Source organism: Echinops telfairi, unplaced genomic scaffold (assembly GCF_000313985.2).
Source record: "Echinops telfairi isolate 266 unplaced genomic scaffold, ASM31398v2 ScPeMD7_9;HRSCAF=40, whole genome shotgun sequence".
Classification (NCBI taxonomy): domain Eukaryota; kingdom Metazoa; phylum Chordata; class Mammalia; order Afrosoricida; family Tenrecidae; genus Echinops; species Echinops telfairi.
In genome coordinates, this window is record NW_022103906.1 from 70,678,157 (window position 1) to 70,691,091 (window position 12,935).

General features: G+C 38.3%; 1 protein-coding gene across 2 annotated transcripts in view; it reads right to left on the bottom strand.

Annotated features, from left to right (window-relative positions):
- Positions 1-12,935, bottom strand: part of GALNTL6 (polypeptide N-acetylgalactosaminyltransferase like 6) — a 1,306,147-nt gene that overhangs the window by 144,707 nt on the left and 1,148,505 nt on the right. For both annotated transcript variants that reach the window (XM_045286961.1, XM_004696123.2), the window contains one exon: positions 3,949-4,066. In XM_045286961.1, the coding sequence (XP_045142896.1) occupies positions 3,949-4,066 (118 nt within the window). The remainder of the gene's footprint in view (positions 1-3,948; positions 4,067-12,935) is intronic.

Here is a 12,935-nt window from a genome sequence, read left to right on the forward strand (position 1 = left end):
GTAGGGGGAGGGAAGGGTGGGGAAGGGAGGGGATAAAGGGGAGCTGATATCGAGGAGTTCAAGAAGAAAGAAAATGTTTTAAACTGATTGTGGGAGCAATTGTACAATACTGCTTGATGTGATTGAACTATGGAATATTATGAAATCAGTAAGAGCTCCCAATGAAATGATTAAGCATTTTTTTAAAAAAAAGAAGCAAATTTCTCATGAATAGAGTAAGTCTGATTGATTAGTTAAAACATAGAGGGACATAAAAAGGAGGCATGTTTCCATCTTCTGTGGGAAGGGGAGGGAATCTTTAGTTGACTTTGTTTACAGTATAAATTGAGGCAGATAACTTAAGGAAAAATCTTGTGGTATATGATTAAATATGGTCATTTGTCTTGTCCACTAATTAGGAACAATTATGAACTTTTAGGACAAGAAAATAAAGCAATTTAGGGAAAAATAATGAAATGCTGGATAAATTGAAATAAAGAGATTAGAAGAAGGGGAGGCTAGGAAAGGGGCTATCACATATGCATTGAATTATTACTGTGATTATGGGAGTAGATATTCTGAGGAACCATATTACATATTCTGTATGAACTATATTACATATTTTGGGGCTGTTATGCGAGAAAAAGCTCTTTCCAATCTCACATTTATTTTTGAATCTCCAGAGCTTAGCAGTGTTGGCACATTGTAATAAATAAATAAATGTCTGTGGAATGAATTAATGACTTATGAGGGGTAGAAGTTTGTGAAATATACATTAAAATTTCTTTAAATGTCTATATTTTAGGCCAACCACATAGGAAAGACTGTGGCACACCGTGAAGGTTATTTACAACACGTTATGACCCATTGAAAGTGGTTTTGAATGAGGTTATGGGACTCGCAGGGTTAGTGGATTCATTCTAGAATGTACAGCACCCATGCTCATCTCACCTGGAATCTTAGCCACAGGTGAGTTGACTCATCAAGGGCTTTTCCTGGGACTATGAAGAGTCCCCCAAATATTGGGATGAATATGTAAGCATTTTGATGAGATGCATGAGGTAGACAAGGACATTTTAATGTCCTTGGCAGGCGATCCATACTTCTGTCTCATGTCAGGAGTTCATGGACTGGAGTCTATAGGCTTCATTCTACATGTTTCTGGGTACTCAGTTCATGTTTGCTGTTACATTTTCATTTTAGCATTTTTTGAGAATTTCTTATATTCAAAGGACTGATTATTTAGAAAGGCTAACATTTGAAATGTATGTAAAAATGCACTTGGGAAAACCAGAGACTGGTAATGGTGTTAGAATTATTTTGGCAACTTAAACTGTAGATTTTCAGAGGTCTGGGCTCTTTCTTTTTTTACTAAATTCTGGTGAAGTTTGTCCCGCTTTATGTTAAAATGATGAACAGGGAGGGACAGGAAGCTCAAGGTCAGTATACAATAGTGGGGAAGAGTGAAGGGATATGTCTAGAATGGGATCCTATAAGACGTAGCTGTCGCCAAAGAATCTGTCATTCCAACTAAACAACCAGGGGCAATGTAGTCGTGAACTTCCAGTGCTGTTGCCATGGTTTCTAGACAAAGACGATAGGGCTGAATTCCAATTATACCCTTCAGAATGACAGAACTGAAAACAGAAAATGGGGTAATAAAATCTCAGGTCACCCAGAAGAGATGTGATAGATACAAGTGACAGAAAAGTAAGAAATGCAAGTTTATATTTATCTAAAAGACCCCTTTGTGATTTACAATGCAAATTCACTCTGTGCCAACAGTCCAGACTTTCAAGTGCAATTTTATCCTTCCTCCAGTTAAATCATTCAAAGCCAGGTATTTCTTGTTTAATAAAATTTCCCTTAACATCATTTTAAACGGAAAGAATTCATGAATTAAGAGAATTTAAGAAAAAAAAAAACCACCCCAAAAACTTCTGGACCGTGAAAAGCAAATTAATAAAAGGCATCCCTTGAATTCTGATGAGAATCCCTGGTGGCGCTATTGAGTAACCCTGGACTGCTAGCTACAAGGTTGCCTGTTCAAATCCACCAGCTACTCTGTGGGAGGAAAATGCCGTTATCTGGGAGAAAGATGAGGGTGTCTACTCATGGAAATGTTTACAGCTTCAGGAATCCTGATCAAAGTCACTAGGAAGCAGAACCAACTCGATGGAGTAGGCGAGTTGAATTCTGATCAGATTATAAATAGAACAATATCAGTTTTTCTTTAGAGGTGGGGTCAAGTGTAATTTTTTCCAGTATACTTCTTTAAAAGGTATACCTATAAACGTTGCATCCACTTATACATGGGAAACACTTGATAATAAATAGTATTTTAGGAAAACGTTTTCAACTGAGCTATTTGGTTGTAAGGAAGACGAGTAGCTGCTGCTCAGTAAGAGAAACCATCAGACAGGGATGAAAGGGCTCACAGTGCTGTTAGAAATGATATCAGTAGATTTTATTTGGGTGCTTTTGTTATAATTCAACAGACATAGAGCATTTTCATCCATCCTTGACATTAGGTAATTTATTCAATCTCTTTCAGTCTCAGTTTCTTCGTCTATAAAATGATAACATTCACCTCCTTGAGTTGCCATTTTAAATTAGATACTGCCTATAGACTACTTAGCTCAGGAGCTGGCACATGTTAGCCTATTTTGCCCTAGACTCTGTAACAGCGGTTCTCAACCTGTGGGTCGTGACCCCTTTGGGAGTCCAACAACCTTTTCACAGGGGTCACTTGATTCATAACAGGAGGAAAATGACAGTTATGAAGTAGCAACGAAAATAATGTTATGGTTGGGGGGTCACCACCACACGCGGCACTGTATGAAAGGGTCACGGCATGGGGAAGGTGAGAACCCCTGCTCTATAACAGAAGAACCTAATAGACACTGGTACATTTGAGGAATGAAAAACAAACGCCTCTACAAACAGTTGTTTAAGAACCCAAACAATAGATGTGAGATCAGATGTGTTTGAATGGTGGTAGAAAAAGCACTAACTCAATAAGTGGAATTTCAAGGATTACTGCCAGCATGGAGTCAGGAAGCGTTCTAAATGTCCGAAAGCTGCAATAATGCCTCTTCAATCTCTCCTTCAGGCTATTTATTTTATGATAACATAACATTTCTGTTAGCACATTGAATATAGCTGTTACAGTTTTATAAATATCATTTTATCACTTGATTTTTATATATAAACTTAAACTGTTTTGCTGGATTTTTAAGTGTGACTTGTACTATATTAGGATGCAGTCTTTTCCACAGTGGGAATCAGGTTTGATTTTACAATGAAAGTTATTCAGAAACTGGTCTACTTAGGAGGAGATTTCTGTATGATAAATGTTGCAAGAATCAATTCTATGCTTCTGTATAAATAATGAGTATGACAAAAGAAAAAATAAATAGAAAAACGAGAACTTTAGAAACATTTTGCAATTTTAAATGCAACTTTTTTAGATGTGAATAGCTGAATTTATGTATTTATGATTCACACATATATTGGAAACATTCCCTTCCACATGATACAGAGATACATTGAAAATATGGAAAACTCTTTAGTATTCCATGGAATGCAACTTTTGTGCAGTTTTCTTCCTTTGTTTACCTGTTTTTTACATGTTGTGGGGAGTATTTTTCACTCATAAATGTTGAAATTTGATACTCTTGAATGTAAACATATGGGTTAATTTCATATAAAAACAGGCTTATTTTGTACTTAATAAATTAATGGACTTTTGAATCATTATACTTTTTTCCCCCTTTTTTCCACTTTTTATATGATCTGGCTAGTTGGCATATACATACTTGAAGGAATCAGATCTCTCTTGAGAAGCTGATTTGGGAAAATGATGTCTATTTTCATTGTCATCTCTTCATATAGTGCACAAAGGAAAATGATATTCTACCAGAATTATCACATTTATTTAGAAAGTGTGAGAAGGTCTTAGTGGCTTACCTTAAAAGAGATTTCATACTGTTCTCCTCCCCAGATTTCTAAACCTGGATCATAGCCCCCCAAGTCCCAAAACCATTTTCTATCCACAGCAAAGAGACCTCCAGCCATAACAGGGGACCTGTAAAATGAACACAATACTCTTTAAAGGACAAGGGTATTGGGGACAATGACATTTTGCTAAAAACAACAGCAATAACAAAAACAACAAAACACTCCAAGATATATGTTAGTGGTCAGTTTCTTTGAGCTTTTCAATAGTGATTTTCTTTAAATGGATAGGGGGATCTCCTGGGGCCTCTAATGGAGGCAACATGGTGGAGGGCAGGGGGTCCTTGTGAGCATTAAGCTTTGCCGCTCAGGTGTCATGCATCCAGTTTTCCACATTTCCAACACTCAGTTTTATAGCTTCTCCTTAAAGTTAAAGGGGTCTCATACTTAGACAGATGAAAATATAGAAAATGCTGTTGTAGACAGTATCTTTAATTTAACCCCTCATTAAGCATTTCCCAAGCATCATTAGGGACAGGCCATCTCCACCTCACAGATTATGAAATGGACAGTGGAATATTAAATAACTAATTGGTTATTTAATTTACATGCCAAAGTCGGAAATTAAACGAAGCCTTTCACTTTAATAGTGCTGTTTTTAGACTTCTTTGCCATTCCAAGACATAGTCCTTTTGTTTGAGGCAGTGGTTCTCAACCTTCCTCATGCTGCCGCCCTTTAAAACAGTTCCTCATGTTGTGGTGACCCCCAACCACAACATTCTTTTTGTTGCTATTTCATCACTGCCATTTTGCTTCTGTTATGCATCGGGTGACCGTGGATTAAGTGATACTTTTTAAGTATTCCACCCTGCTTGATGCATTGTAATCTTGTTGCTAGATGTTAAGATCATTATTATAATTAGACCCTGACCTAAAATTTTTTATGTCAACAGTAGTCTCGTTTGTGAGTCCCCCTGAAGTGCTTGGATCTGTCGGCAAGTGGGGTTACACAGTCAACATGGTTACCGGTTCCCCTACCCCTCCTCTTTTCCTGTGCCCTCCGGTAATCGTTCCTCCTGTTATGGTTTCTGAGGGGTTTAACGGTCTTGGATTTCATGCATCGAATGATCGTAATGAAACAAATGAACATACCCAGGTATAACAAGAATGTTCTGTTTCTTAATTGATTCCTGTCTCATCTATATACTGAAATCTATTACTATAATTCTGCATTTGTTGCTTCTCTATCCATTTTTGTTTCGTTTCATGGATTTTGCTCTGTTAAAAGGTGCAATAAGCTTTTTACGACTTTTTATTTATACTGTTTATACTGAACAGATATCAGAATGATATTATCTTTGCCATTCCTGGTAACACCTGGTGGCTGACACCTTCTGCTGGTATTTGACGCCTCCAGTCTCCAACACTAGCAACCTGACATACAACAGCACAAGACGTTTCCCGGTCCGATGCCATTTGCACTCACTGACTTGGATTTTAAAATGAGTCTACCCACTCTTACTTTCTTTAGATTGGTATGATCTAAAAACTAATCTTTATAACTTCTATTCTTTTACTTTTAAACTATATTTCAATCCTAACATTTAAAGAGGATTTTTTTGGTGGCCATATATAATTAGGTCTTGCTTTAAAAAACAAAACAAAACAAAACATAAAACTAGGTCTCTTAATTGTCGTAGATCATCATCACTTAATTGATTATTCATACGGTTAGGTTTAAATCTACTATCTTCCTCTTTGCTTTCTGCCTGTTACTTTGATTTTCTCTTCTTCCTGCTTTCTTGTTTGTTAAGCAAATATTTTGAAAATCCCATTTAGCACCATTTTGTTGGTGGGGGCTGTTAGCTATATTGCTTTTATTTTAGTGATTTCTTTAGGGTTTATATATTTTCATTTTATCACAGCATATCTCAGATTGTATTATACTACAGTCATCGATAATTTAAGAACCTCTTGATAATATACTTCCATTTCTTTTCTCCCAACTCTGAGCATTTGTTTTCATAAGTTTTATTGTACATATACCACATTAACACCCCCTGGTCCAAGAAACTCAAATAGTCACAAGCATGAAAATATACATGAAACTATACCAAGTCACGTGATAATATGATCTTCATATGTCATAATTTACATATATTCTATATAACATATATTGTATAGCTAAAACATTTAAAATAAATGATTAAGACATATGTACAGAAATACAAAGATAAGGATAAAGGAAACAATAAAATTGAGAAGTAGGACAAAATAGATAATGAATTGAAAGAAAAATCTTTCAACAAAGTATTCCACAGCCAACAAAACATAGTGTACACATGTAAGCCCTCCAAAAAGCCAACCTTTTTCATTTTAATCAGGACTCTTACATATCTTATCACAATCCACACACACATCCATTGTGTCAAGTACACTTGTACATATGTGGCCATCATCGTTTTCAAAACATTTTCTTGCTACTTGAACCCCTGGTATCAGCTCATTTTCCCTTCCCCCACCCTCTCTCCCTCATGAACGCTTGATAATTTATAAATGTTTTTTTATGTCTTACACTGACCACTGTCTCCCTGCACCCACTTTTCTGTTATTCGTCCCCCTGGGAGGAGGTTACATGTAGATCATTGTGATGGGTGCCCCCTTTCTCCCCTACCTTCCCTTTACCCTCCTGGTATCACTACTCTCATTATTGGTCCTGAAGGGTAATATTTTGTGCTTAAACAAAAATTCCTTCTCTCTTGCTTTTCTATACTGATGATTTGCATAGGACTTATAGTGGTCATTAACCATTCTTTTTTTTTTTAGATACAAACTTTATTTTTATTGATTGTCTTTTCCTGGTAGAGAGCAGTGTGGGGAAAGGACTGTGGTCTGATCTTATCTTCCTCTTTTGGATGTCAACAACCTCCTGAGAAAGGCCCTGCTGTTGTGCTGAGAAGCAGGGCTTACATTTGGGGTTTTCCTCCAGAACGCATTTCGTATCTGCCTTCAGGTCTTCCTCCTCGGGAACGGCCTTCCCTCGCTGTAACCCTCAGTGGAGTTCCTGTCACTTGCCTGGTGCTGGGCAGCTGGTGGCAGTTTGGGGAAGGCTGATGCCGTGACCTGAACTGTTGCTGGCTGGTGTGCTCTTCACCTAAGAAAACCAGCCTGGCCCTCCCATGTCCAGGCAGCCCTCACTTTTTGCGTTTCATCAATTACTCCAGGCATTGAGGATAAGCCTTGCGCCAGACTCAGGCAGGAAGCGACTAATGGCGATCAGGGCTGCCTCTAAGCCTCTCTGGCAAATGTGTATGTTTGAACTGTGAGTTGTGTGGCTTTTTCTGTTGCCTGGACTCAAAGGATTTCTCCAAGGGCAGAACTGCATCAGCTACAAAGTGAGAATTTAACCATGCGGGCTGTGATGTCCATGGCAGGTAGCCTATATGTGCTCGGCCAAGTCTTGCAAGACCAAAAGCCAAACTCACAGCCATTGAGTTATGCTGACTCATAGTGAGTGAGCCTATAGGGCAGGGTAGGACTGCCCCTGTGGGTTTTTCCAAGACTGTAACTCTTTACAGGAGTAGCCTCTTTCTCCCACAGAAAAGCTGGTAGCTTGGAACTGCTGACCACGCAGTTAGCAGCCCATCTCCTTTACCACTATGCTACTACAGTCCTTACACCAAGTCCTGCAGAGGCCTTAATGCCATTAAATCTACTTCTGGTTGTTCACACACAGGACCCATCCCTGAGTCTCTGTACAGTACAACCAATACAGAGTTGCAGCCTGGTATGTATAAGCCAAGCTGACATGGGCTGTCATCTGGTACAGGGGTCAATGTGCAGACCGTGGTCCCATATCCTGAGAGCAACCATTAGCTCTCATTCCATCACTTCACTTTCAAAATTCTGGAGCTTTGAACTACTGGCAGATGAAGGGTTTGATTACACATGAAATCATGCTACCAATTGTCATATATGTATTCATTCTTATATCATCATTACACAGGAAAACCGGAGAAGGACATGTCCATCGTCGGTTGGAGGGGCTGCGTGCTCAGTGCCAAGGACTGAAGACTCTCGACCAGATCTGCCCCCTCACCCTGATCAACCTGTTGTTTGGTGTTGGGAGGTGAGGTCCCAAACTTTTCTTTCTAAAGTCCACAGGGCAGAATATCCCATATGTGGAGTTAAGAGACAAACCACAAATCAGGTCTGGGGTTGGGGTGGAGTTTTACAAGTAGTAACACAAAGGGTTAATTTCTCTACCAATCAAATCCAAAATAAAGTCAATAACTCCACAGAAAAAGAGAACAAGGATATGAAATCCATTCAAAGAAAAAGAAACTCAAATCAATTAAATAGAAAAACAGACTTAACTTCATCATTGCTTGCAAACATTAAACGGACAGTGATGGGGATGCTGGATTTGTTATCTGTCATCCAAGTCCTCAGTAAGGGGGTGGGGAGGCAGGCTCATCTGGTGCCGCCCAAGTGCGGATGGGTTTCAGCCCCAAGACCAGCAACCTGACTGCATTATTTTAGACCAGTTCCACCTTTAGGAATTTATTCCATAAGTGAACTTGAACAATTATAAAACTACCGTGACCAAGATCATTCACTGCAGCACTGAAAACTGGCGTTATCTCAAGATGGCATTACCCACTTTGAAAACTTAATGTATTTTACTGATCTATATGTATTCAGTATCTACACATGCACACACACACAAAGTTTTGTGTACATAAATAAGCACATTCACTTCAGTATTTTACTATTTCAAAATTTTTACAATGTATTACTTCATACATATGAGGGGCTTCAACAAGTTCATGGTAAAATAGAGTGAGAGACACAGACCTGTACACAGACCTGCTCACATTCACAGTTTTGCAGCAATAGAATTTTAACACGCACACCCAATGTACACCCCAGACTGTTGTCTATACTCTATCGCTTTCTCATCTCTACACATCCACACTTTTTTATCCTGATTTTTCCCTTTGTCTTTTTCTGTCTTTTAAATCTTTCCTCCTTCTCTCTTTTTTGCTTTTCTTCTTCAATTATACTTCTTCTAAACATTTATACATAAATTCTGCTCTTCTGTTCTGAATATTTGTTTATACTCTTCTCCTGCCCCACCCATGATCTCTTTCTGCTCCTTCTCTGTTTCCTTGTGAAATATATGTCCATGAAAATGACTAATTATGATTACCCTCTTAATATACATTTCACAATCTGTTGATCTGTTCAGATGGCCACTTATAATACTATTATTAATTTTATTTTAGTCTCTTTCTTCTTCACCCCTTCCTCTCTCCGTTCCCTCCATTTCATCACTGCATATTTTCCAACTATGTGTTGGACCACCCCCACATCCCTAGGCAGAGCCAAGCACTTCTACATGACTCAGAAACTCACACTATGATGCCAAAGAAATAGCAGTCAACCATAGTAAACCCCAAAAATCAGAGGGAAAAAAACACAACCAAGTAGAATCACCCACACTCAATAGATTACTCTGAAAAAGAGGTCCTGGACCTACCAGGAGCAGTATACAGAAGATCGATGTTTAGGATCAAGTGATGTGGAGACCACTCATGAGAACAATGAAAGAAATTGAAAAAGTAAAATCCTTAAACCAAAGAAATCCCAGAAGATAATGAGATAACAGAAGTAGGCAACATAGTAAAAGACATGAGGAATATAAAGGAAGGAAAGGAAAACCCAATCAGTGAGCTTGAGGACAATCAGTCTGACTACAATTGTTGAAAGAAAAAAAAAAAAAAGGAATCAGAAGAAAGCATCAGAATGTGGGACACTATCAAGAGAAACAACCTACTTTTATTTGGGATCCCAGAGCAAGAAGAAAGGAAAAATATCTATGAAGAAAATAGCAAGTCATCATGGGCAAAGATTTGCCCAACATCACAAAAAGAACTCCAAATAGGATAGATCCCCAAAGAAAGTTATCACATCATATGGTCGCTAAACTCCCCAATTTCAAGGAAAATAAAATAATTCGGAGGGAAGCTAGAGAAAAAAGAACAGTAACTTAGAAAGATAAGCTTGGACTTCTCAGCAGGTACTTTGAGGGCAAGAAGACAAAGGAGGGACGGACATATATAAAATTCTGAAAGAAAAACACTGCCAACCAAGAATTCTATATCCAGAAAATTTATTCCTCAAATACATGGGTGATATAAAGCTTTCAAGATCAGGAAAAATTAAAGAAACTCATAAAAACAAGACCAGCATTACAAAAAATATTAATGAGATCACTATGGACAGAGAATCAACAACAACATCCAACAAAACTGAGAGCATCACACCGTACAACATCACCCAGAAACCAATACAATGAACACAACATAGAAATAGGGAAGGAGCAAAGGCACTAATATCACAAAAAAGTGGAAAAGAAACCAAACCTAAACATAGTAAAAATGACAGCAAAAAACCCACACATCAATAATGACATTGAATATCAATGGATTAAATGCACCAATTAAAAGAGAGTAGCAGACTGGATTAGAAAACAACACCAATCTATGTGATGCCAACAACAGACTCACTTTAAAGTCAAAGACAAAAATAGACTGAAAATCCAAAGATGGCAAAAAAAAAAAATATCTACCAAGCCCATGTCAACCATCAAAAAGGCAGGGGTAGCAATGTTAATTTCTGATAAAACCAACCGCAAAGTGAATAACATAATGAGAGGAAACAATGAACACTGTAAAATGATTAAAGGGACGCAGATGGTTCCATATTAGAAAAACAATCAACGTAATCCTCCACATAAAGAAGACAAAGAATAAAAACCACTGGATCATATCAATAGATATAGCAAAAGCATTTGAGAATATCCAACATTCATTTCTGATAAAAACAATAAAATAGGAATAGAAAGGAAATCCTTCAAAATAATAAGAGGACATACACAAAAATCCAATGGCCAACACCACACTCAGTGGGGAAACTTCACATATTTTCCCTGAGAACAAGAATTACAGGAAGATGCCCCATCACTATTTTTATTCAACATCCTACTGGAAGTCTTAGTCAGACCTATTAGACAACAAAAAGAAATCAAGTGAATTCAATTGGGCAAAGAAGAAGGGAAACTCTCCCTATTTGCAGATAATATGATCTCATAGAGAGAGAACCCTAAGGCATGGTTTTGGGACTACCATATATTTACAGTTTATGCTGTCCTTGCTATCTCATGACAGCTATGGAGGCACGGTTCTGTCTCCATGAATGAGTAGTATTGAGAGTTTTGCCGTCTCACCAATTTCACTTGTTCCTGCAATGAGTGTCAAGTTACTTAAGCACTTAATCTGTACAAGTCACCAGTTCATGCACTGTGGTCTGGAAAGTCGGCCTGTTGTTATTTGTCATTCAGTCCACTCTAACAGAGTAACTCTATGCATAACAGAACCAAACACTGCCCTTCATCGCAATTGTTCCTACGCTTGAATCTATAGTTGCAGCCATCTTCCTGGGGGCCTTCCTCTGTTTCACTGCGCTCTACTTTACCAACATGATGTACTTCTTCAGGGACTGATCTCTCCTGAAAACATGTCCAAAGTATGTGAGAGAAAGTGTCACCATCATTGCCTCCAATGAACATTATGATCATATTTCTTGTAAGACATATTTGTTCATGCTTCGGCAACCCATGGTACTTTCAATATTTTTTACTGGCACCATAATCCAAACATATTGATTCTTTCTTGGACTTCTGTACTCAGTGCCTAACTTTCATATGCATATAAGGCCACTGAACATATCATGACTTGGGCCAGGTACACTTTAGTTCTCAAAGTAACCTCCCTGCTTTTCAACGGCCTAAAGGGGTCTTGTGCATCAGATTTGCCCAGTGCCACTGGGCCTTTGATCTTTTGACTGTTGCTTTCAAAGAGCATTGATTGTGGATCCAAGCTAGAAATTTTTTTGACAAATTAATTCTAACTCCATTTATCATGATGTTACCTATTGGTCCATTTGTGAGTATTTTGGTCTTCTGTACATTGAGTTATAATTCAAACCGAAGGCTGCAATCCTTAATCTTCCTCAGCAAGTGCTTCAAGTCCTCTTCTGTTTCAGCAAGCAAGATTGTGTCATCTCCTAACATTCTCTTAACCCGATGCCTCAGCCCATGAAGCACTGGAAACACTCACTTGTGTGTGCCAAGAAATCTGGAAGATGGAAACTTGACCAACTGACTGGAAGGGGTCTATATTTGTACCCATTCCAAAGAAATGTGACTCGATGGATTGCTCAAACTATATAACATTACCACTGATATCACATGAAAGTAACATTTTGCTGAAGATCACCCAGCAACGGTTGCAGCAATAAATTGCAGGGAGCTGCCAGAGTTCAGGCTGGATTCAGAAGAGGTCATGAACAAGGGATACCATTGATGACGTCAGATGGATCTTGGCTGAAAGTAGAGACTACTACTCAATAACACATACTTGTGTGTTGACAATGCAAAGTCATTCAACTGTGTGGATCAAAAAAGAATATGGAAAATCTTCAGAGTAATGGGACTGCCAGAACATTTCTTTATGCTCATGAAGAACTTGTACATGGATCAAGGGGCAGTTGTGTGAACAGAACGAAGGAATACTGCATGGTTTAAAATCAGGAAAGCTGTATGACAGGGTTGCATCTTCTTGCCATACTATATCCTCAGGAAATCATTAGAGAAGCTGGATTATATGAAGAAGAATGTGGCATCAGGATTGGAGGAAGGCTTATTAAAAACCTGCAGTATGCGCTGAAGACAAAGTGGGTGAATAAGCAAATGTGGTGAAAAAAGCTGATGGTGCCTGGCTATCAAAAGATATAGTGTCTGGGATCTTAAAAACTTGAAGGTAAACAAGCGGCCATTTAGCTCAGAAGCAACAAAGCCCATATGGAAGAACATATCAGCCTGTGTGATCATGAGGTGTCGAACAGATCACTGAAGACAAATGGGTACATAAGCA